This window comes from Poromitra crassiceps (genome assembly GCF_964638095.1).
Source record: "Poromitra crassiceps genome assembly, chromosome: 2".
Lineage (NCBI taxonomy): Eukaryota > Metazoa > Chordata > Actinopteri > Beryciformes > Melamphaidae > Poromitra > Poromitra crassiceps.
The window spans coordinates 29235659-29260999 of NC_139624.1; the positions used below are offsets into that span (position 1 = coordinate 29235659).

A 25341-nucleotide genomic window follows, 5' to 3' on the forward strand; every position below is an offset into this window, starting at 1 on the left:
TTGTGTCAGCTCCGTGAGGTTTACCGTCACCGTGTTACAATTTTTACTGCTCTCAGCAGCAAAACAAGTTCCAAGTCCAACTTGTTTCTAGCCGGACGTTATTCTGAAACGGACCGCAAACATGGCGTCTCCAGCTCCGCTGCTCCGCCGTTGTATCTAACTTTTCGTAGTTACATAAGTGAAAAATTATAAACAGAGGATAATATTTTTTGAAAACATGGGTTTAATCAGGCACGTCGTGTGCGCGATGTCTGGCGGCGTCGACAGCTCCGTGGCGGCGTTGTTACTGAAGAGAAGAGGTGAGAAATCTACTGTCAAATCTGAAACACACACAGTCACGCACACGCACACGCACGCACACACACACACACACACACACACACACACACACACACACACACACACACACACACACACACACACACACACACACACACACACACACACACACACAGCCCCAAGTGATCTTTCTGTCAGGCTGCAAAACCCAACACGTTTTGTTGCTCTCCTTAACATGCTGCCTTAACATAAAAATAAATAAATAAAATGCAGTCTAACATGGTTGTTTTCATGTTAAGGGTATAACGTGACTGGGGTTTTTATGAAGAACTGGGACTCACTGGATGAAAGAGGGGTTTGCTCCTCAGAGAAAGACTGTGAGGATGCCTACAGAGTTTGTCAGGCCCTCAATATCTCCTTCCACCAAGTGTCCTACGTCAAAGAATACTGGCATGAAGTATTCAGGTAATGTATCTGTCTCAATGTGTATCTGTCAAACAACAATCATGAAATGTGTTTTTTAAGCATCTTCTCCTTAATGTCATTTGCAGTAATCTGTTGAAAGAATATGAGAAGGGCAGGACGCCAAACCCAGACATACTATGCAACAAGCACATCAAATTCAACCATTTCTACAAGTATGCCATCAAAACTCTGGGTAAGTAGTGATTAGGGCAACTAATATTTATTTTCATCATTTTGTCACTCGTTTGTCAACATTAATTTGTCAATAAAATGACAAGTGTCAAAAATAATAACAAATGCCCACCACAAACGACCAGAGCCCAAAGTGATTCTTACACTTGCTATTTTAATCAGACCTGCAGCCAAAAAAACTCCAAAGTATTCATGTTATGATATGAAATGGAGAAAATAAAGCAAATCTTAGCATTTGTGAAGCGGGGTCAGCAAATGTTATGGTATTTTTTTAATTTGTTGATACATGACTAAAATTATTATGATTTCTGTGGATCAACAAATTGGTTTCAGCACTAGTACTAGTATTAAACATACATTGACTGACATGCACGGATTTTGTGCTGCACTTACTGTACATAGCTTTTTACCTGGAAGCAGATATGGGACCAAGTCACTTTGTTCCAAGTCTCAAGTAAGTCCCAAGTCATTTGGTCCCAGTCTCAAGCAAGTCCCAAGTCATTTGGTCCCAGTCTCAAGCAAGTCCCAAGTCATTTGGTCCCAGTCTCAAGCAAGTCCCAAGTCATTTTGTTTTTGGCAAGTCAAGTCAAGTCACATGTTATTGGAAAGTCAAGTTAAGGCAAGTCAAGTCCCAACTTAAGTCAAGTCACTCCCCCCCCCCGCCCAAGATACTGTAGTCTTTCCTTCCATTATAAGGAAAAAAGACAAAGTATTTGTACCTGTCTAGTGATATTATTGGCCAATCTAACCTGTTCAAAAAGTATGACAATTAATTGAATTTGTATTATAATTATTCATATAGTATTCAGCAAAATAAATGTAATAAAAAAGTGAAATAACTGTATAAAAGCTAATTTATTTCTTAATTTCTTCTCAAGCAATGACGACTAACTACTAATGTAAGTGCCTTCTCCTTGAAAAAAAAACATCCAGTGAGAGGAGTGTGACTGACAGCCAGTCATCCAATCACGACAATGCCATGGAGGAGCATGAGTGAGTCATCCAATCATGACAATGCCATTTCCAGCTTGCACACGCATACCGGAAAACTTTACACAGACACTTGACAACGTTGAACATGTTAATATTTTATATTTAATATTTAAACTGACGAACACAAACAAGTCATCCAAGTCATCACATCTCATGTCAAGTCAATTTATTTAACTTCAAAGTCCAAGTAAGTTTCAAGTCATTTATTTTTTGTAAAGTGAAGTTGCAAGTCATCAAACATGGATTCGAGTCGACTGGAGTCCAACTCTCAAGTCCCTATCTCTGCCTGGAAGGCAATGGGTCTGCAGTTTGAGTTAAGATTGAAATGTACTGATTTCCTCTCACCAAGGAGTGGACTTCAAAGAAAGTATAAAAGTCTTGTACTGTTAGACTTTTGAGTTGTTGTCATGCTGTTGTTGTTTTTGTTGACTTAGGTGCTGATGCCATGGCAACAGGCCACTATGCCAGGACGTCGCAGGAGGACGAGGATGTGTTCCAGCAGAAACACACAGTGCCGCCCACCACGCTCTTCAGAGACCGCTTTGAGATCAGAAACCGTAAGTCAAAATCATTCTGCTGTACTTCTGTCCTCCCGTTCCTTCAAATGTTGTTCTCTTTCAGGTCAAAACAGAACACAGATGGCTCTCAATGGCTGTTGATACTCTTTCTCTTTGTGGGATGAATCAGTAGTACTGTCTGGGACTGTGAAATAGGAAATCATGTGGATGTAGGATTTATTTCCTAACCTTATTATTTGAATGAGGAAAGGACAGCCTTAAGCTTATTATTTTAATGAGGAAAGGGCGCTGGCACACACTATATGGACACAGCCTTAGGCTTATTATTTTAACTAGTGCAATACCCATGCCCGTTCCCTCCCTCCCTTTCTCCCCATTCACACAAGCTAAATCTTAGACTGTGTGAACTCATTCAAATTCGCCTCCCTCCACACTCATATGACACCAGAGAAAAATCAGTGGGAAAAAACGAAAACTAAAATGTACTAGTTTCAGTGTTGTGTGTAGAGGTCTGCAAATTTGGAATGAGCTTGATGTATCATTAAAAATGTCATATTCTGTCTCCGTAAGTATGGAGCGTTATAAAGAAAAAAAACATCGCATGGATGCAACTGGGACGTATCCTCAGTGATGTACCCTGGGGTCATAGGATGTTTCGGGTCTCGCAACATCATACACCCTCGCCCAGGTGACCCAGCCGGGGCTGGCCAAGCCCCAACTTACGTCCCAGTAGCTACCCACGGTCAGCCCTCTAGGAAGGGTCGAAGGTGGTCACGTGGTCAGGGCCACTCAATCCGCTGCTCCGGAACTACTCTGCCGGGACCGGGGGGGGGGGGGGTCTGGTACGTAGAGGGACCGGGCTCTGTGGGTTGCCACCCGGCCGGGCTCCTCCCTCGTCTCACCAGGTCTAGGACCTGTGCGCTGCACCAGACTCCCCCGCTCCAAACATCTCATTCCGAGGTGATGGTATCTTGGTGGATACCATGCAGTACCAGTACTTGGTGGCACTGCAGACTCCACTTGCGGCTTGAATGGCCCTCCTAAAAGGCCTCTCGTGGATTGTTGGGCTTCTTCCTCACGGAAGACGCAGGCTGGGGCACTAACCCATACTGCTCCCGGGTGCCGTCCTTGTTCCGGCTGTCAACTGACTGTCCAGTAGTCACTAGTCTTTCCTGGTTGTCACGTAGTCTATTCTTATGAGTCACTGGCTAAAATTAAATACACGTATATAATATTTGGGATTGTTTTGTTTTATTGTTTTTGTCTTGTTTTGTTGTTGTGTCTCCCGGTTATGTCTTTGGTTCTGGTGGGTATATGACCAGTACCCTACCCTCTGGACATTATTTTATTGTTTTATTTGTGGGCCCCCTCTAATAAGCTTTTAGTAGATCCTTGGGGTACCCTTTCATACACACTGCATCATTGTTGTATATGAAGCTACTTGTATTGTGAAATTTCTTGTGTGTATGAATAAACCAAATCAATCAATCAATCAAGTCCGACCGGCCAAAAAAAAAAAGATTCCATTCCTTACAGCACCCCCTACTTAATAATAGTTCCAGCGCGGCTGCGAAAATGTGGTGGCGCAGTGTGTCAAGTGTACATAATGGCTCGGGGAAAGGTCCGGCCCCCGGTCCCTTAGGTTTCTGACAATGTGGCCCCCTGTACAATTTAGTTGAATAGCCCTGCATTACATCATGCTCTACCACTCTTCACCGCCCCACCCAATTGGTGCAGTACCCGTTACGCAGTGCCCGTTCCCCTCCCCCTTGACATCACTGATGATGTCACAATGAAAATGTAAAATATCGTTGTAGCCCCAACCCGTGGGCGCATTTCTGTCATTTTTTTCTCACACTGCACTCGGTCAGGTCCCCCTAAGCGCACTCTCCAAGTTGGAAGTCGATCCGAACAACGGTTCTGGAGATACGTGAAGGAAAGACATACAGACATACAGACACTGCTGGAATTATAGGATAGATGAGGAAAGGGAGCTGGCACACGCTATATGGACACAGCCTTAGGCTTATTATTTTTGCTCTGACAAACTGTTCCTTTCAGAAGCATTATACGTAAGGGTTAATGCACGACGAGGTGTCCATTATCAGAAATTAATGTACGCGGAGGTGTACATTAATTTATGATAATGGACACCTCGAAGTGCATTAACCCGCTTATACCATGGTCACTTGCCAAAGAAATAAAACAAGACAATTCATTTATATTTTCATGCATTTTCCAATCAAAATCGAGTTTTCATAACCTTGGATATGAGTTGAGAACCGGCGAGACAAAATAGTCCCCTCGGCTGCTCAAGATTATCATTGGAGAAAATGGCCGCTTAGTGCCTGTAACCTGGCAGAATTTCTAGCCCATAAACTAACTAATAATTTGGCCAATTGTATGTAACATACAAAATAAAGCAAACGGCAATGTCTAAGAATGCAACGCCTTGTAACTGGCTCGTTCAAGTTGCATCCCAGGGAATTACGTTAACGTCTGCAGCAGGTCTTAAGATGTAAGTGGCGTGTGCCGTGCTCGGAGACTGAAAACCATCTGAAGCTTTCTATGTTGGAGTCCAGGTATGTTTTGTACAAGGGAGTCTCTCAGTGTGTTGCTGTTAACTCATTGAGTGCCAGCCACTTTTGGAGAACGGACGCTCCCAGTGCCAGAGTTTCAGAGCGTTTTCAGTGATTTCTCGAGGCCCACAGAATATTGTGTGATATTACTATGTAAACAGCGAACACGCACAAAGAACGATGAGACTCTATTGTATCAGCAGCAAAAAAAAGTTTATTGATATCATTTTCCGTTCTTTACTTATCAGCCGGAGAAGATAGGTCAAAAACAGAAAAAATTGGCGTTGAGCCTTTTGTGAAATATAGCATTTCAAGCAAATCACTGACTCTGAAACTAATATTTTCTGACCTGAAACATCTGAACAGTAATTTCCTTCAATATAACAGCACCCCCACCCCCCCTCTACTGCAAACTCCTCCTCCGTGGGTGTGTCATGATGTTGCTGCTCGCTCTGAGTGCTGCTTGTGTCAGGCGAGTCTGCTGCCTGGATGGCGGCCGCTCGTCGGGGCAGTGTGGATCGGGCTCGCTCGTTTCTGGGGTTTCAGTTGTGAGCTGTGAAGCTGCGCCGATTCTGGGCTTTCTGCTGCCCTTCGTGCCCCACCCCCTTCCTCCTCCTTGGGAGTGTCTCTGGGCTGCTGCGTTTGCTCTCGCTCTGCTTTTGCTCTGACTCTGCACTGCACGCTGCATCCCCCCGCTTTTTCACATCGTGTCGCCGGCTCCCAGCTGAGAATAATGTAACTTTTCAGAAAGACGCTGGTGTCGCCAACTAAATCATATGGAGGGGCTATTGCAGCGGAGACGGAGGGGCTGTGGCAGCAGATTGACTGCTGTTCACAGGCACAGCTAACGTTATGCTTCATGCATATCGATGCGATTTCCGTTTCCCCATTACTTCTTCTCTCTTTTCTCCTGGCCTTTCTCTAATCTGGAGAGCACTGTCGCCACCTAATGGGTCCCTAAAATAGCTTTTACACATTCAACAGCCACCATACTTTCACAGGAGATGGATCTGGCTTTGATGCACGTCCCACCGTCAAAAAACGCAATTGACGACTTTAGTCGTCTTTGGCACTCAACGTTACTAAAGCAATTGACGACTAAAGTCGTCATTGGCACTCAATGAGTTAACTGCCCATTTCGTTGTTTTCTTTTTGTTGATCTCATCTTTTTCCTCTTCGACTTGATTTGTATCAGTGATACAGGCAGCACGCGCTCTTGCAAAGTGCCTGGCTGGCTTGCTGCAAAGTTGTAAACAGAGCTGGTTTGACAGCTGAGAGCCAGTTCTGTTAGCTGACAACATCAGATCTCCGAAAAAACGACAGATTTGTAAATAGCCGTTATTTTTGATAAACTGAGCACACAGGGGTAATCTAAATAGTTACTTTGACCGACTCAATTCTTTTCTAAACTTATGAAAGTGCCATATTAACCCTTAATGGTGGTATAGAGCTCAAATGGCTCTGTCGAGACCATGGCGCATTGATATGAACGGTGAACAGACCATTTGCCTGGAACTACTTAGCTAGGTGTACATTATCACCTAATAATGGACACGCTGCAGCCAATCAGAATCAAGTATTCACACAGACCATGGTATACAGAATAATAATGTGTCAGCACTCCTACAGTGAGGGTGTACCAGGAAGTGGAACTCTTCAGTGAGCAGTGTTTTTGAGCGAACTCTCTAATTGACTTCTAAATGTTTTCTAAACGGTCTCTTCTCCATCCTCTCCTTGCCAGCCGTGAGGTTGTACCAGGGAGCAGACCTCATCAAGGACCAAACCTTCTTCCTCAGCCAGATCTCCCAGGATGCCTTGCGGCAGACTATGTTCCCGCTGGCTGGACTCACCAAAGACTTTGTCAAAAAGATGGCTGCAGAAGCCGGGTTTCACCACGTTCTGAAGAAGAAAGAGGTATAGGCCAAATCTAATATCACGTATAAAAATAAAGGAAAAACCTATCAAATTCATGTTGCATTGCAGTAGCAAAGAACATGGTATATATGGGATATAAAAGGGATATTTGAATGATTTTCACAATATATGCTGATAATATGATGAGAAGCAACAGGCAAACAACAAACCTCCCAGATGCCTTGAAATACTATGGAGGATATTGATGAAAAACACCATATGGTTGGGCTAAAATGGCAGATAAATGTATTATTTTTTCAGTTTCTTATGTTTGTTTGTTTTTCTGAACCCCCCCCCCCCCCCCCCCCCCCGCCATTTTCTCCCCATTGCACTTGGCCAATTCCCCCCGCTGTCCTAGTCGTTGCTCCACACCTTCTCTACCGATCTGGGGAGAGTAGAGTAGACTGACTAGCTCATGCTTCCTCTGATACATGTGCAGTCGCCAGCCGCTTCTTTTCACCCGACAGTGAGGGGTTTCACCGGCAGGATGTAGCCAGCCACACATTTTGGCTTTGGCTGTCTTATCTATATTGTTTGTGTATTGGAAAAGTTCTAAGTCTGATACACAGCATTTTGCAAACTGACAAATCTGAGTGTGTGAATGTGTTTGCAGAGCATGGGCATCTGCTTCATCGGAGAGAGAAACTTTGAACACTTCATTCTGGAGGTGAGGAATGAAACTTGCTTCCTAAAGCATTTACTCTACATGAATGGAATGAAGGCACATTTATGGTTACTGCAGTGTGCGGAGCTCCGCAGGGGGTCTGCGGAGGGTCTGCACTGAGTTCCTCTAAAAAAAATAAAATAAAAAAAAAACTCTGCAAAGGCCACAGTCAGTTCCGGGGCTGATTGGCTTATGGTTGCTATATTAGTTGCTTACTAGAGCCCTTTCTAAACATGCAGTGAACTCCTGAAGATATCCAGACATCACTCAGATGGGCTGTATGTATAGACACAGTTGTCCATTGTGAGCGCGATCTTGCAAACACGGATCGTACCCACCCAAGACCCTAGTTAAGTATATATGTCTGTGATCGTACCCACCCAAGCCCCTAGTTAAGTATATATGTCTGTGATTTCAATTTCAATTCGTTTATTTGTTCGATAGGGGACAGGTGTACATTAATGAACATTTAAAAAAAATGTAAATGCACGACAATTGCAGTCACAGGACTGATTTCCATTGCTTGTCCCCCTGCCAGATGATATAGGCTTAGAGTCCTGATAGGGGTAAAAAGTAACAGTGCAGCAAAAACATATTTAAAATGTAAACACAAAACAAAGTGCAAGTATGCAGAGAGGTAGTCCTAATAGAGGTAAAAGTAGCAGTGCAACAAAACATATTAAAATATAAACACAATGCAAAGTGAGAAACTGAGTTAGAGCTCTACATGGCTCTACATGGCTAAGTGAAAAGTGCTGAGTACAAAATATACAGGAATTACAGTCTGATACTAAAACCTGAGTTTGATCGTACCCACCCAAGCCCCTAGTTAAGTATATATGTCTGTGATGGTACCTACCCAAGCCCCTAGTTAAGTATATATGTCTGTGATCGTACCCACCCAAGCCCCTAGTTAAGTATATATGTCTGTGATCGTACCCACCCAAGCCCCTAGTTAAGTATATATGTCTGTGATCGTACCCACCCAAGCCCCTAGTTAAGTATATATGTCTGTGATCGTACACACCCAATCCCCTAGTTAAGTATATATGTCTGTGATCGTACATCGTACCCACCCAAGCCCCTAGTTAAGTATATATGTCTGTGATGGTACCTACCCAAGCCCCTAGTTAAGTATATATGTCTGTGATCGTACCCACCCAAGCCCCTAGTTAAGTATATATGTCTGTGATCGTACCCACCCAAGCCCCTAGTTAAGTATATATGTCTGTGATCGTACCCACCCAAGCCCCTAGTTAAGTATATACAGTATGTCTGTGATCGTACCCACCCAAGCCCCTAGTTAAGTATATATGTCTGTGATCGTACCCACCCAAGCCCCTAGTTAAGTATATATGTCTGTGATCGTACCCACCCACGCCCCTAGTTAAGTATATATGTCTGTGATCGTACCCACCCAAGCCCCTAGTTAAGTATATATGTCTGTGATTGTACCCACTCAAGCCCCTAGTTAAGTATGTATGTCTGTGATCGTACCCACCCAAGCCCCTAGTTAAGTATTCAGTATATGTCTGTGATCGTACCTACCCACCCAAGCCCCTAGTTAAGTATATATGTCTGTGATTGTACACACCCAAGCCCCTAGTTAAGTATATATGTCTGTGATTGTACACACCCAAGCCCCTAGTTAAGTATATATGTCTGTGATCGTACCCACCCAAGCCCCTAGTTAAGTATATATGTCTGTGATCGTACCCACCCAAGCCCCTAGTTAAGTATATATGTCTGTGATTGTACACACCCAAGCCCCTAGTTAAGTATATATGTCTGTGATTGTACACACCCAAGCCCCTAGTTAAGTATGTCTGTGATCGTACCCACCCAAGCCCCTAGTTAAGTATATACAGTATGTCTGTGTCGCTCGCAGAGCGGCTCATTTAGAAGGTACAGGCTTACAAGCAAACGATCTGTTGCACTTGTGACAACGAGCATTATCAGCATCAATTAGGTATAAGATACTTATAAACATGACAAACAAACAAACAAACTTAACGTTTGGTTCTCTGTCGTCTCTGCCATCTCTCTCTGCCGCTCTCTCCCTCTGCCATCTCTCTCTGCCTCTCTCGCCCTCTGAAACTGCTGTTTGCCCTCAAGCATATGGCTGTCAGTCCCCGCCCCGCCCCGCCCTGCCGCCTCCTCACGCCGCTCAGGCCTTACACACAAGTCTCCACTGCGTTCAGAGAGAGAGAGAGACTCAGGCCTCACACACAAGTCTCCACTGTGTTCAGAGAGAGAGAGACTCAGGCCTCACACACAAGTCTCCACTGCATTCAGAGAGAGAGAGACTCAGGCCTCACACACAAGTCTCCACTGCGTTCAGAGAGAGAGAGACTCAGGCCTCACACACAAGTCTCCACTGCATTCAGAGAGAGAGAGACTCAGGCCTCACACACAAGTCTCCACTGCATTCAGAGAGAGAGAGACTCAGGCCTCACACACAAGTCTCCACTGTGTTCAGAGAGAGAGAGACTCAGGCCTCACACACAAGTCTCCACTGTGTTCAGAGAGAGAGAGACTCAGGCCTCACACACAAGTCTCCACTGCGTTCAGAGAGAGAGAGACTCAGGCCTCACACACAAGTCTCCACTGCGTTCAGAGAGAGAGAGACTCAGGCCTCACACACAAGTCTCCACTGCGTTCAGAGAGAGAGAGACTCAGGCCTCACACACAAGTCTCCACTGCGTTCAGAGAGAGAGAGACTCAGGCCTCACACACAAGTCTCCACTGCGTTCAGAGAGAGAGAGAGAGAAAGTGAGCCAGATTGGTATGGATTTGAAATAGCGGAAGAAATAGAGAAGCATGTCTTACAGAGTTGGTGAGACAGGAAACAGGATACACCGCAAACGGCTCACTTTTTGGCACATCGCCACCCCACATGTTCTAACCTGTTATCTAGCCTTATCTTACCATCACAGATCTGGATGGATTTTAACGATAACCAGGCTAGTTTCTACCCCTATCGCCAGAATAATGCATTGAAGGTGTTTTCATGGAGTGGAGAATTGCTTTCTGAAATATAGCTCTGATGTAGTCTACATTGAAATTTTTTATCAAAGGTCTGTCTCGTATTAAGTTAAACACTGCGATTCAGCACTATATCATGCCCCCCCAATCTCTACTCTCTCCACACCGGAGATTTTCCTCGTGTGCGGAAACAACAATGCCTCTTGTCTGGAAAGGCAACTCCGGGGAATGCCCGGACCTGATTCAACGGACATAGTCCAGAGTTCATGTCTACAAGTGGCTTAGGGAAGTATTGTTTTTGTGCAAACTGACAGCTGACGACAGATGGAGATTCTGCACTCTCCGTAAACACCATGCTGGTGACACAGCTCAGTGGCCTTGTGGTCTGAGTGTCCGCCCTGAGACTGGGAGGTTGTGAGTTCGTTCCCGGGCCGAGTCATACCAAAGACTATAAAAATGGGACCCATTTGCCTCCCTGCTTGGCACTCAGCATCAACGGGTTGGAATTGGGGGGTTAAATCACCATGTGATTCCCGAGCGCGGCGCACGCTGCTGCTCACCGCTCCCCCAGGGGATGGGTCAAATGCGGAGAACAAATTTCACACATTGTGTGACAATCAGTGGGACTTTACCTTTACTTTACTTTACTTTACAGGTGACATGGTGACACAGGTCAAATCATTTAAAAATATATATATAATTAACATTTCATTCATTCAGAGTGATGTTTCTGGTTTTCTTTGCTTTTTGAGTATCCCGCTTCTACTTTTGAATAATTCATAACTCATCATTTATTAAAAGATACTGTATATCCGTGTCATGTTTTTCTGTCACCAGTATCTAGAAGCTAAGCCGGGGAACTTTGTCTCCATTGAAGATGGGAAAGTCATGGGCGAGCATAAAGGTATCTCCTGGTTTAGAGGCTCATAAAGTGGATCTAGCATGTTTCTCTATTGTATAATTTATTAGAATTGAATTGGCACAGTGAACAAATGCAATCGTTCAAGCTAATTTATTTTAGTTGCAACCCATAGGCTGCCCATCCTTATCTTCTAAACTCATGTTCCCAACTCATTCTATTGTAATGGAGATAAAACATTGTGCCGCCTTGCAAGTTGTCCCTTCTCTTTCTCTTTCTCTCCTCTTTCCCTCTGTCCATCCAGGCTGCTTCACCCTCTTTCCCTGTGTCCATCCAGGCTGCTTCACCCTCTTTCCCTGTGTCCATCCAGGCTGGTTCACCCTCTTTCCCTCTTTCCATCCAGGCTGCTTCACCCTCTTTCCCTGTGTCCATCCAGGCTGCTTCACCCTCTTTCCCTCTGTCCATCCAGGCTGCTTCACCCTCTTTCCCTCTGTCCATCCAGGCTGCTTCACCCTCTTTCCCTCTGTCCATCCAGGCTGCTTCACCCTCTTTCCCTCTGTCCATCCAGGCTGCTTCACCCTCTTTCCCTCTGTCCATCCAGGTTGCTTCACCCTCTTTCCATCCAGGCTGCTTCACCCTCTTTCCCTCTGTCCATCCAGGTTGCTTCACCCTCTTTCCATCCAGGCTGCTTCACCCTCTTTCCCTCTTTCCATCCAGGCTGCTTCACCCTCTTTCCCTCTTTCCATCCAGGCTGCTTCACCCTCTTTCCCTGTGTCCATCCAGGCTGCTTCACCCTCTTTCCCTCTGTCCATCCAGGCTGCTTCACCCTCTTTCCCTGTGTCCATCCAGGCTGCTTCACCCTCTTTCCCTGTGTCCATCCAGGCTGCTTCACCCTCTTTCCCTGTGTCCATCCAGGCTGCTTCACCCTCTTTCCCTGTGTCCATCCAGGCTGCTTCACCCTCTTTCCCTCTGTCCATCCAGGCTGCTTCACCCTCTTTCCCTGTGTCCATCCAGGCTGCTTCACCCTCTTTCCCTGTGTCCATCCAGGCTGGTTCACCCTCTTTCCCTCTTTCCATCCAGGCTGCTTCACCCTCTTTCCCTGTGTCCATCCAGGCTGCTTCACCCTCTTTCCCTGTGTCCATCCAGGCTGGTTCACCCTCTTTCCCTCTTTCCATCCAGGCTGCTTCACCCTCTTTCCCTGTGTCCATCCAGGCTGCTTCACCCTCTTTCCCTCTGTCCATCCAGGCTGGTTCACCCTCTTTCCCTGTGTCCATCCAGGCTGGTTCACCCTCTTTCCCTGTGTCCATCCAGGCTGCTTCACCCTCTTTCCCTGTGTCCATCCAGGCTGCTTCACCCTCTTTCCCTGTGTCCATCCAGGCTGGTTCACCCTGACGCTGGGCCAGAGGGCGAGGATAGGAGGGCAGAGTGACGCCTGGTTCGTGGTCGACAAAGACATCACTACTGGAGATGTGTTTGTGGTGAGATTGAGAAACACTCTCTTTCCCTGAGAGTCAAACTACCATTCTGTTGTCATGCTGTTTCAGCCTTGCAGAAGATGCCGGATATTGTATATAATTCGGATTAATTTTGCTTACTTTTTTTTTACTTGTAGTCTGCCATAAAACTGCTCCAAACTTGACAAACAATCTCTCTTGGCTCAGGGTCCAACCACCAATCACCCGGCTTTGTTCCGTGACACAATGCGGACGGATCGTTTCCATTGGGTGGCGGTCGACCCGCCCCCTGAACTGGCCAGGACCCAGATGATGGAGTGCCACTTCCGCTTCCTGCATCAGATGCAGCTCAGTGAGTGCCATATTATCAGGCCGAGACAGAAACTGGCAAGTGCAATAAATGTACAGGGAGTTTATAGATCAGGACAGAACCTTTAGTCAACATACAGTAATACATCTAATGCATCTTTGCAACCAACACCAGAGTTACCAGCGAGTCTGTCAGCAGATAAATCAGTTCTCTTCCTCTCTAGTTATTATAGAGAGCCAAAGCCCTCCCCTTCCAGTCGGAAAAGCTGTTGCACTTTAAGTTATAAATACTTAAAGCAGCTACGAGCAACTTTTTCGATTGTTATTAAACAGTATAATTACAATATTGATGCATCACATCTTACCTATAATAGTAGCTGAGACCAAAGCCGTGTCAATCGGAGATTGCTCCCGTAGGTGATTATTAAGTCTGTGTCTGTCTAAACTCACGTCAACAGGGGGCTCTCTCTCTCTCTCTCCTACGGCCGGCCCGGCTACACCCGGAAGTGAAACGCGGAAGTGAAACCCGGAAGTGAAACGCAGCTGCCTGCCTACGCCATTTGCGCTGCCTAGCAACATAACATAAACAATGTGAACGCCACGCATACTCTCGGGAACATCTCTCGTTATATTCTAACAGGTTTTTTGGAAGTTATTTTGTGGTTATGGCTGAAGTGGCTGCTGCAAACGGTTTCATTTCACTTCCTGATCTGCCCTGGCCACAGACAGACTAACACTGGCCGATTCACTCGGGGTTCAAGCGAGACTACTCTGCGTTGGTCTCGTCGACTATTAGAGGTAAGATGTGATGCATTGATATTAAATTTATACTGTTTAATAACAATCGAAAAAGTTGCTCGTAGCTGCTTTAAAGGGGGACTTACCCCCCAGATATGTAACAAAACGGCATGCTGCTTGATTTGAAAAAACATATGGGAAAAACCAAGAAACGACCGTCTCCTCTTGTCTCACTATACTCTTTGGCTGTGCTCAGGTCAGGAATTTCCCCCCGGAAATCGACGCCATGACAGTTTACCCACCGCCTCGAAAATAAATTATATGAGAGCTACAATATCTTTATAAATATCAACAACTAGCCAACGCTGGTGGCCTGTATGGAAACAGCGTTGCTCAAAATGGTTGAAAGTGATTCTTTCAATTCAGTGGCGAACTTGAAATTGACTCCATTGACTCCCATTTGTGTGTATGTAGCGTGTCTAAGTATCGTTAAAAGAGCAATGTGAACTAAATTAGGGCGCCTTAGTATGAAAAAGGTTGGGAATGATTTACAGCAACACAATGCCATTTTCTTCCTTTTATGATTATAGTGGCGTTTATTGATAGTATTGTGTTACATCACCACATGGCCATCTTGGTAGGAAAATAACAGGCGATTGTAATCAATTAATAGGTGATTAACAGGTCAATTGACACAAACAGCCAATGAGCTGTGTGTATTGTAGCGCCATATTGGTAGGAAAATGCTTGTGACATCATGGGAATAGGCTTGGAGTTGTGAGGAGCCGGGAAAGGGTACAGGGGGAGTAGGGGAGTAACTATCTTGAAATACCATAGTCTTTGGGTACAACGTGACTTCAGGTTGTACCAAATCTCCCATTCATTTGAGGGGGGGGAAAAAGCAGTGTTCAACCCATAGAGGGCACTTATGCGGCTGAAAATGATACAAATGGTACAATGGCAACAGTTTGGTCTCAAATGTGGAAATTTTGACCAGAATTCTTCACACACCACGCCCAAAGTCATATATCGTTAAAAGCTGAAAAAAAGTGTTTTGGGGGTAAGTTACACTTTAAATAAATAAAGACTACGCGCAACCAGTCGCATAAGTGCCGTCTCTCCCGCCAGGCCATGTTGGTGTTGGTGTGACGTATATTGTGTGAGATGAGAGATGTAGTCAATTGAGCTGCTTCATACAAAACTAAATGTTACATTTCAGTTTCACAACAAACTGCAACTTTCTTGACATGCATGGTTATCTTTTAAATTCACAAAATGTACACTATTGCTCTAGTAGAGCTGCACAGTGGGCAACAGCAGAAGACTGGACTGGATGGTTTCCAGGTATTGTGTGTAACTGTAACAATATGAAGCGGGCTATTGTGTAACTAACAATATGAATAGGGTTATTGTGTAACTGTAACAATATTAAGCGGGCTATTGTGAAAAAACATCCACGCTAAATAAAATTAACCAAATTGAAGGACACTGTTGGTGCCTTACATCCTCAGGAGGAATTCTGATGAAACAAGAGCAGCAGAGGCAAAACTGTATTTTATCTTATGCCATAGTAACAGAGTTGAAGCTGTATTTTATCTTATGCCATAGTAACAGAGTTGAAGCTGTGTTTTATCTTATGCCATAGTAACAGAGTTGAAGCTGTATTTTATCTTATGCCATAGTAACAGAGTTGAAGCTGTATTTTATCTTATGGCATAGTAACAGAGTTGAGGCTGTATTTGATCTTATGGCATAGTAACAGAGTTGAAGCTGTGTTTGATCTTATGGCATAGTAACAGAGTTGAAGCTGTGTTTTATCTTATGGCATAGTAACAGAGTTGAGGCTGTATTTTATCTTATGGCATAGTAACAGAGTTGAGGCTGTATTTTATCTTATGGCATAGTAACAGAGTTGAAGCTGTGTTTTACCTTATGGCATAGTAACAGAGTTGAAGCTGTGTTTTATCTTATGGCATAGTAACAGAGTTGAAGCTGTGTTTTATCTTATGGCATAGTAACAGAGTTGAGGCTGTATTTTATCTTATGGCATAGTAACAGAGTTGAAGCTGTGTTTTAGCTTATGGCATAGTAACAGAGTTGAAGCTGTGTTTTAGCTTATGGCATAGTAACAGAGTTGAAGCTGTGTTTTACCTTATGGCATAGTAACAGAGTTGAAGCTGTGTTTTATCTTATGGCATAGTATTAGTAACAGAGTTGAAGCTGTGTTTTAGCTTATGGCATAGTAACAGAGTTGAAGCTGTGTTTTAGCTTATGGCATAGTAACAGAGTTGAAGCTGTGTTTTAGTTTATGGCATAGTAACAGAGTTGAAGCTGTGTTTTATATTATGGCATAGTAACATAGTTGAAGCTGTGTTTTATCTTATGGCATAGTAACAGAGTTGAAGCTGTGTTTTACCTTATGGCAGTGGTTCTCAAATGGGGGTCCGCGGACCCCCAGGGGTCCGTGGCACTTTGCCAGGGGGTCCGCGAAAAGTTTGCAAGTAAAAAAAAAAAAAAAAAAATTAAAATTAAAAAATAAAATGCTACATGTTACTTATTCCTTCTCAAACTACTTCCTACATGGTGCTAGTCTATCAAAATATCTTGGCTGTCATTGATTGTGTTGCGTAGTGGTTTTCTGTACTGTTGACAAATTGTGATATTGTAAGTCGCTTTGGACAAAACAAAAGTGTCTGCTAAATGACGTAATGTAAATGTAATGTAATAAAAAAAAAAAAAAAATTTTTTTTTGCAAAATCTTCATAGTTCAACGAAAATAGTTTATGCTTTAAATCTAAAATGGTTCATGGATTATATTCTAATAACAAACCTATCAAATTAAAAGTCAAGCACGTTACCATGGAAACCCAAAATCACAAATCAGAATGAGGGGGTCCCCGGTATATTTTCTATCTTGTAAGGGGTCCTTGGCTGAAAAACATTTGAGAACCTCTGCCTTATGGCATAGTAACAGAGTTGAAGCTGTGTTTTATCTTATGGCATAGTAACATAGTTGAAGCTGTGTTTTATCTTATAGCATAGTAACATAGTTGAAGCTGTGTTTTATCTTATGGCATAGTAACAGAGTTGAAGCTGTGTTTTATCTTATGGCATAGTAACAGAGTTGCTCTTCCTCTTCAGCTCCCTGCACTGTGACGCTGAACATGGACGGCTCGCTGTGGATCACGCTCTCCCGGCCACTGAGAGCCCTCACACCTGGACAGGTAATAACTCCCACCTAACACAGAAATACTCTTAATTACACAAGGCAATATAGCACTCCTAGTTGGTTATCACCCTGCCATGACTTGGCTTACAGTACCTTAAAGGTGCTGACATGCCGAAAACACTCTAAAGGACTAGCGGCAACTAGATGATGACCGATATGTCACCTCACGTCTCCTGTATCGCGGCCAAAAAGTGGCATTTGAACACACCGCAAACAGGATCACGTTACCCCCCCCCCCCAGTTCCCCTCCCCCACCGCCCAGAGGAGGCACTATTGCTAGTCCTGGACACACACCCCTAAACCGGCTTCCCACCCACAGACATGGCCAATTGTGGCTGTATAGACGCCCGACCAAGCCGGAGGTAACACAGGGATTCAAACCTGCGATGCCCCTGATTCAGCCTTTAAAAAACACACACACACAAGTTTCAAGTTTAATTTATTAAAATGTAACTAGGCAGGGTACAACAGTATAAAAACACAGTTGTTAAACAGTGATCCTGAAATGCATCAAAACTTTACAGTGATCAGTCATCATAAATACAAGCTATGAATTTAGCCACATAAAGCCTGAAGGGAAATGTAAATAAGCGAAATAAGATAAAGTCATTTATAAAACAGTTTAAGAGCGCGAGGAAGAAAAGCGAGTTAATGTCTTTTGGTTCTGCTTGTGAGCATAACGTATTCTCTACGCCGACAGAGAGAGTAAGTGGTAGTTGAGGCTGGATGGAGGAAACCATGCGGGGAGGAGGAGCTATCCTTGAGTATGTTGGTGAGGGTACGCAGGGTGGCCTCATCATCCCTTTCACTCAAAGATGGAAGAGAAGAATACAGAATTCCAATGATCCTGCAGCACACACACACACACACACACACACACACACACACACACACACAAACACACACAGTTCCTCTTAACTGTAGTCTTAGGTCTATGAAGGTGTGTGTGTCTCTAATATGACTCCCTCTGCTGACGCCTTCTCATCCCTCCTCCAGTTTGCTGTGCTCTACAAAGGGGACGAGTGTCTGGGCAGCGGGAAGATCGTCCGTCTGGGACCCAGCGAACACACACTCCAGCAGGGCCGAGAGCGAATGCTGGCAGCTGCACAGGAGAAGGAGCAACAAAAACCTGAACCAGCCAGCTGAGAGATGCTCTGGACTTACAGACTGACAGCTGAGGAAAAGCACTCAATGTCCAAATAAAATGATCCAAATCTTGGGGTCTATTTTTACCACTGTTTATAGGGGCATTCTGCGATTCCTTGGGGCGTTTTTGCCCTTGCCCCTGGCTAATTTCCTACACTGCCTCCAACCGACCAGAGGCACAGGACACAACACTACATTAATATGGCTTCCCACCCGCAGACACGGCTAATTGTGGACGCCCAACCAAGTCAGAGGTAACACGGGTGTGACCCTCGTGTTGGTAGGCAGGGAATCTACTGCTGTACTACCCAGATGCCCTAGCCTCCTCCAGTGTTGATATCTTGTTGTCAAAGCATATTGGCACAGAGATCGTTCTTCTATGACTGTGCTTTATTTGTTTTATTTTATTTTTTCCCTGATTTTTTTATCCCCCATTAGTGCTAATTTTTTTATTTATTTATCCTGGTTGCTGCTCCACCCTCTGCCGATCTGGGCAGAGCCGAAACTGGCTCCATGCTTCCTCCAAGACATGGGCAGTAGCCAGCCGCTTCTTTTGACCTGACAGGGGAAGCTTCATCGGTACTAGGACATAGCACGTGGGAGGATCACGCTATTCCAACGAGTTCCCCTCCCTCCGAACAGGCACCCCGAACGACCAAAGGAGGCACCACTTCAGCAACCAGGATATTGCATGTTTTGGTGAGGGGTTCCTATATGAAGGAAACCCCCAGGGGGCACGGGGAGAACATGCAAACTCCACACAGAAAGGCCCTTTTGACGACCCCACCCGGGCGGTGGGCACTCGAGGACATGCGGACGGGCACGCACTCCTTTGTGCTTTGTTCTTTGGGGAAAATGGCAGAAAATGTGATGTTTTACTTTTGCTTTATTGTTTTTTTTATAATTACTCAAGTTTAAAGTACAGTGGAAAAAAGGGAAAGAACACTGTCTCTGCAAACACTTTTCTGACATGTTTTCTTTTGATTGTCTTTACAGTATAATCTCAAAAGCAACTTAAAATGTTCAGAACATTTTGTATTAGATCAGTTTCTTCGTTCTTGTTTATTTATTTACGGTATGATGAAAAACAGAAGTGATAAATGCAAATAAACACAAATTTGTCCAAGTGAAAAAAGTAGTCTAAAACATAATTTGTACCAAAAATATAGACTGCTGAATTGGGTAACAAACAAACAAAATAACAAAACACATTTTGAAACACACAAAACAAATTCCGCATTTGTTCCTATTGATTTACTTTACTTGTGATTTCCCAGTCGTTTTATCCAGGTGCATGTTGGATTTGGATTCATTATTTATTTAGAAATATCAGTTGTATATAGATATACACACACTAGAAAATGTTCAAAGAATAAGGAAAGTGTCTTCCTTTTGTGTGCCATTGCAATAATAAGGAATGAGCTGAATTCTCCCAGAAATAGCCTACACACTGGAAATACTTGGAAATTTATGAGGGTGAAAGTAAGAAGAGTAAGTTTCCTGGTTAATTTAAGTTGGCCTATTCCATATTTTCTCCAGTAACATTGTAATACAGCAGGAACAGGTGTAAACCCGTCTACAGTTAGTGATCCACAAGGGGGCGCTCTTATACAAATTACTCGACCTTATTCTTGAGTCAACTTTTTCTTCTATAGTATTAAGCAACATAATCACACATGTCACACCATTGCCTAATTAAACTCGAAAGTAATCCTCATTGTGTAATAATAATAATAATGAATTTGATTTGTATAGCACACTTTAAAATCAATCTGACATCTCAAGGTGCTTCACAAGAGAAAATACAAGCGCACACAATAAAAGATTAAAAACACTTAGGTAGAGGATTAAAACAGGCCCTAGTCAGACGCAGCGTGAAAAAGGTGGGTCTTAGGCTGCTTTTGAAGGCAACAAGGGAGTCCGAGGCCCGGCTGGATCCTGGGAGCAAATTCCACAGGCCTGTAGTCTTGTTTTCTATTAATTTTAATTGCTGGGCACTGAAAAAATCATCCCCATTGCTATTAAATTCTTTGTAATGATAGATTATTAAGATATTATTTTTTAAGGTAGGCTAAACCTGATGGGAATAGAGATGCTATGAAGAGTCATGCCATATTTTTCTTTGAGCAGTAATTTACATTAAACAGGTAGGATTATAGATTGATAATCTGTAGATTCTAGAGAGCGCTCACAGTTTATTTTCCAAAGTGTTATTATTACTAATGTAACACCAATACCGTATAAATGAACAGTCTCATAAGCGCATTATAATTAGATATTCATTACCCACAACAAAGAGATTGAATAATTCATCATTTGGATTATGAAGAGGAAACATTCACAAGGTAATTAGCTATAGTCTACTATAGTTTAATAAGTTTGAATGATAACTTAATTGCCCACTAATATTTTGACCACTTCTAAATTATTTGCGGAATATAGACATAGGGCTAGTAGTGAATAGTAGGCTATCCAACCGAGTTATAATGTTAGTGCGGATATGTTAAGATGAAGAACAAGTTCAAGTGAATGTTTATTGCTTATGCCTATTAGTGGTTGTTTTGCATTATAATAACGTAGGTCATAGTTTAACGACCTTTTTATTAAACACTACATCACTGTTATGCGGACTTGAAGAGGGAGTGACATTCAAACACACATTGTTGGGCATTTTTTACCAAACTCATCACATTGTAATAACAATGCATTTGCGCGCATTGGTCACCCGGTTAGGTTAGGGCCACTTCCCCAAATCTCCATGAGAAAAAGAACAGGCCCCCCATGTGAAAGTGTCCCAGAGGGAACGCAGCAGGTTTATGGTAATCAGCCTCTCAGGAGGAGTAGGAGGAGAGCTACGGAGCCATTTTGTACTCATTTTAAAACTCGCCGTGGTTAACGCAGCTGCTGCAGCGCACCGTGGATAGCCTACTATGACACTATGGATACCAAGCGTCTTTCTACACGTTCAAACTTCACTATGAGGGATAAAAGTAAAACTCTGTGTTGGCAGAGGGAGAGTTAATGCTTTTGCGGAGGTGTTTCGGTGAAGTTGAATGGGATTTTGACAGGTTTGAAACCATGGAGTTATCGATGTATTGGATTTGGGTTTGTGTCGTGTTCAACGTGCCGCTTGTGGGATGTTTGGAGATGCACCTTTCAGAGACTTTACAGCCCGGGAGTCTTTTGGCAAACCTGTCGCTTGGCCCTGGATGGACTTATAAAATCGACAGGACTTTATCCCCCAAATTCATTCAGAACTTTTTCCAAGTTGAATGGCAGAAGGGGCTTATCCGTTTGTCCCAGAAAGTGCAATGTGCGCACACGTTGAGGAACCCGGCGCCCGTTTATTTCCGAACGGGATCCCTGGCATCTGGAGACGTTATCTTGACACATTTCAACGTGTTTGTCCACGGCCAGGACTGTTTTATCAAATACAAGAGAAAGACAACGTCAGGTAAGCCCGACATCCACATAAATCACCTCTCAAAACTGAAAGCAACGTCCTGCTTGCCCGCAGGTCAATTGCTTTTGAATGTAACAGAACTTTTGCCTGCCTTTGCGCGGAGCGTTGCCCATATGGACACTTTGTGTTTTGGAAAAGACTTGAGTGCGGTGTTGAAGCATGGGGATTTGTTCCTAGCCAGTGACTTGTGTTCTGAGCACAGAGGGCAGCCCGAGGTGAATTTGCACTGCGCATTGCGCGGCTCTCCAAGCGGCTCCAAGCTCTCGGTGCAGCTGAGTTTGAGGCTGGGAAACGCGCCTGAGCAGCGGGTTCCTTTGGCAGAAGCCGCCCAGAGAGCGCCTGGTAAATGGAGCCGCAGAGGGAAGAGAAACGTGAACACGCCTCCCCAGTTCCAGCTCCCCAACTATCAGGTGTCCGTGCCCGAGAATGAGCCCGCGGGCACGCGCGTAATCACCCTGAAAGCCATTGACCCGGATGACGGGGAGGCGGGGAGGCTGGAGTACGGCATGGAGGCCCTGTTTGACAGCAGGTCGAATGACTTTTTCATCATCGACTCTCAGACGGGGAGCATAACAACCATCCAGTCACTAGACAGAGAGGTCAAAGACACCCATGTTTTCAAAGTCACAGTGACCGACGACGGCACCCCCAAACGATCTGCCACTTCTTACCTTACTGTCACTGTGAGCGACACCAACGACCACGGCCCGGTGTTTGAGCAAACCGAATACCGGGTCAGCATCCGCGAGAATGTAGAAGTGGGCTTTGAAGTGATGACGATCCGGGCCACAGACGGGGACGCGCCCTCCAATGCTAACATGATTTATAAAATAGTTAATGGTGACGGGGTCAACACTGTGTTTGAAATCGACCCTCGGAACGGGCTGGTTCGGATCAGAGAGCGGCCCGACAGAGAGACCAGGTCCCAGTACCAGCTCATCGTCGAGGCCAACGACCAGGGCAAAGACCCGGGTCCCCGCAGTGCAACTGCCACCGTCAACATCTCAGTGGAGGACGAGAACGACAACTACCCCCAGTTCAGTGAGAAGAGATATGTTGTCCAGGTTCCAGAAAATGTGGGGGTCAACACCAAAGTCATCCAGGTGGAGGCTACGGACAGAGACCAGGGGAACAATGCCAAAGTCCATTACAGCATCATCAGTGGCAACATTAAGGGACAGTTCTACATTCATTCCCCCACCGGTGTAATCGATGTTATTAATCCTCTGGACTATGAGATGATTCGGGAGTATAAATTGCGGATTAAGGCTCAGGACGGCGGCAGGCCCCCACTGATAAACGGCACAGGGATGGTGGTGGTGCAAGTGGTGGATGTTAACGACAACGCCCCCATGTTTGTCAGCACCCCCTTCCAGGCTAGTGTGTTGGAAAACGTCGCCATCGGTTACTCTGTCATCCACATCCAGGCAATCGATGCAGATTCAGGGGAAAACGCCCGTTTGGAGTACCGTGTCACCGACACCACCCCCGGGTTCCCATTCACCATCAACAACAGCACAGGCTGGATCACAGTGAGCACCGAGCTGGACCGAGAGACGACGGAGTTCTACACCTTTGGCATACAGGCCAGGGATCATGGGATACCTGTGATGTCCTCCTCGGCCAGCGTGAGCATCACAGTGCTGGACGTGAACGACAACGTGCCCACGTTCACAGAGAAGATCTACTCGCTGAAGATCAACGAAGATGCGGTGGTGGGGACCAGTGTGCTGACCATGACGGCGGTGGACAGGGACGTCAACAGCGTGGTGACGTATCAGATCTCCAGCGGCAACACCAGGAACCGCTTCGCCATCACCAGCCAGAGCGGAGGCGGGCTCGTCACCTTAGCCCTCCCCCTGGACTACAAGCAGGAGCGCCAGTACGTCCTGACGGTCACCGCCTCCGATGGGACCCGCTACGACACGGCGCAGGTGTTCATCAACGTGACGGACGCCAACACGCACCGGCCCGTCTTCCAAAGTGCCAACTACCAGGTGATGATCAGCGAGGACCGACCCGTGGGCTCCACCGTGGTGGTGATCAGCGCCACAGACGAAGACACGGGCGAGAACGCGCGCATCACATATGTGATGGAGGACAACCTTCCCCAGTTTAAAATCGACCCGGATACCGGCGCCATCACCACCCAAATGGAGATTGATTACGAAGACCAGGCCTCCTACACGTTAGCCATCATCGCCAGAGACAACGGCATCCCTCAGAAATCGGACACCACCTATGTGGAGATTATCGTCCTCGATGCCAATGACAACACTCCTCATTTCCCCAAGGATATGTACCAGGGGACGGTGTTGGAGGATGTGGCCGTCTACACCAGCGTTCTCCAGATCTCTGCTTCGGACAGAGACTCAGGCTCCAATGGTAGGCTGAGCTATACTTTCGCGGGTGGTGATGATGGAGACGGGGATTTCCACATAGAGCCGTACTCTGGCATCATCAGAACTAATCGCAAACTGGACCGGGAGAACGTGCCTGTGTATAACCTGAGGGCCTTCGCTGTGGATAAGGGATTTCCTCCTCTGAAAGCGTCTGTTAACATCCACGTGTTAGTCCAAGACATAAACGACAACGCCCCGGTGTTCGAGAAGGACGAGTTGTTCATCGACGTGGAGGAGAACAGCCCGGTGGGGTCTGTCGTGGCCCGCATCAGCGCCACCGACCCCGACGAGGGCACCAACGCTCAGATCATGTACCAGATCGTGGAGGGGAATATCCCGGAAGTGTTCCAGCTGGATATCTTCAACGGCGACCTCACCGCCCTCACGGAGCTGGATTACGAGGTCAGAACAGAGTACGTGATCGTGGTGCAGGCCACCTCGGCGCCGCTGGTGAGCCGGGCCACCGTGCACATCCGCCTGGTGGACGTGAACGACAACGAGCCGCGGCTGCAGAACTTTGAGATTATCTTCAACAACTACGTCACCAACAAGTCCAACAGCTTTCCGTCCGGGGTCATAGGGAAGGTACCGGCTCACGACCCGGACGTGTCGGATAAGCTGCACTACAAGTTTGAGTCTGGGAATGAGCTGAGTCTGCTGCTGCTGAACCAGGACACCGGGGATCTGAGGCTGAGCAGGGACCTGGACAATGACAGGACGCTGGAGGCACCCATGACCATCTCCGTCTCAGGTAAGATAAACAGCACAAAAGAACATCTCACTTCTCCCCTCATCTTCCTCTCATCCCGCCATTCTCAAGGCATTTTTTATTGTTCCTTTTTCTTATGCGGTTTACATGAATTATGAAAGTCAATATTACAGTCAATATATGTTTCCGACTCCACGGAATAGAGGCTGAGGGCAGGTTTCGACTGTAGTGTTGACTGTATGTTCAGTAAGTGTTTGCTGGAGGCTCTATCCAGGATCCGGTTCTGCTGCTTTGGTGCCATTTGGGTGATAAATGCATTGTGTGGAAGTGGTTGGTTGAGGTAATAAAAGGTGCTATTAGCAGGGCACCCTCATAGCCCAGCCGCTTTGTTGTTGCAGATATGCGGGTTACTCTGTCACAAGTAGGAACACACACAAATGCAA

The 25341-nt window shown here is 45.4% G+C and overlaps 2 protein-coding genes across 3 annotated transcripts in view; both read left to right on the top strand.

Annotated features, from left to right (window-relative positions):
* Nucleotides 1–217: 217 nt before the first annotated feature.
* On the top strand, nt 218–19332 carry trmu (tRNA 5-methylaminomethyl-2-thiouridylate methyltransferase; the record flags this gene model as incomplete). 2 transcript variants are annotated; one of them, XM_083655219.1, is made up of 11 exons in its annotated part: nt 218–299; nt 579–744; nt 831–937; nt 2364–2486; nt 6768–6940; nt 7554–7607; nt 11427–11493; nt 12826–12926; nt 13110–13254; nt 17091–17173; nt 18175–19332. In XM_083655219.1, 11 exons carry the CDS (start codon nt 218–220, stop codon nt 18322–18324), a joined length of 1251 nt encoding a protein of 416 aa, XP_083511345.1. In that variant the 3' UTR covers nt 18325–19332. The 2 variants fall into 2 exon arrangements, with proteins under 2 accessions (XP_083511345.1, XP_083511346.1); XM_083655220.1 differs by lacking the exons at nt 218–299; nt 579–744; nt 831–937 and adding an exon at nt 1876–1929.
* Nucleotides 19333–21402: 2070 nt separating this feature from the next.
* celsr1a (cadherin EGF LAG seven-pass G-type receptor 1a) overlaps nt 21403–25341 on the top strand; it is a gene marked incomplete at its 5' end in the record, with an annotated part of 247920 nt that continues 243981 nt past the window's right edge. The window contains one exon of the mRNA XM_083655165.1: nt 21403–24940. Coding sequence (XP_083511291.1) covers nt 21403–24940 — 3538 coding nt within the window. The remainder of the gene's footprint in view (nt 24941–25341) is intronic.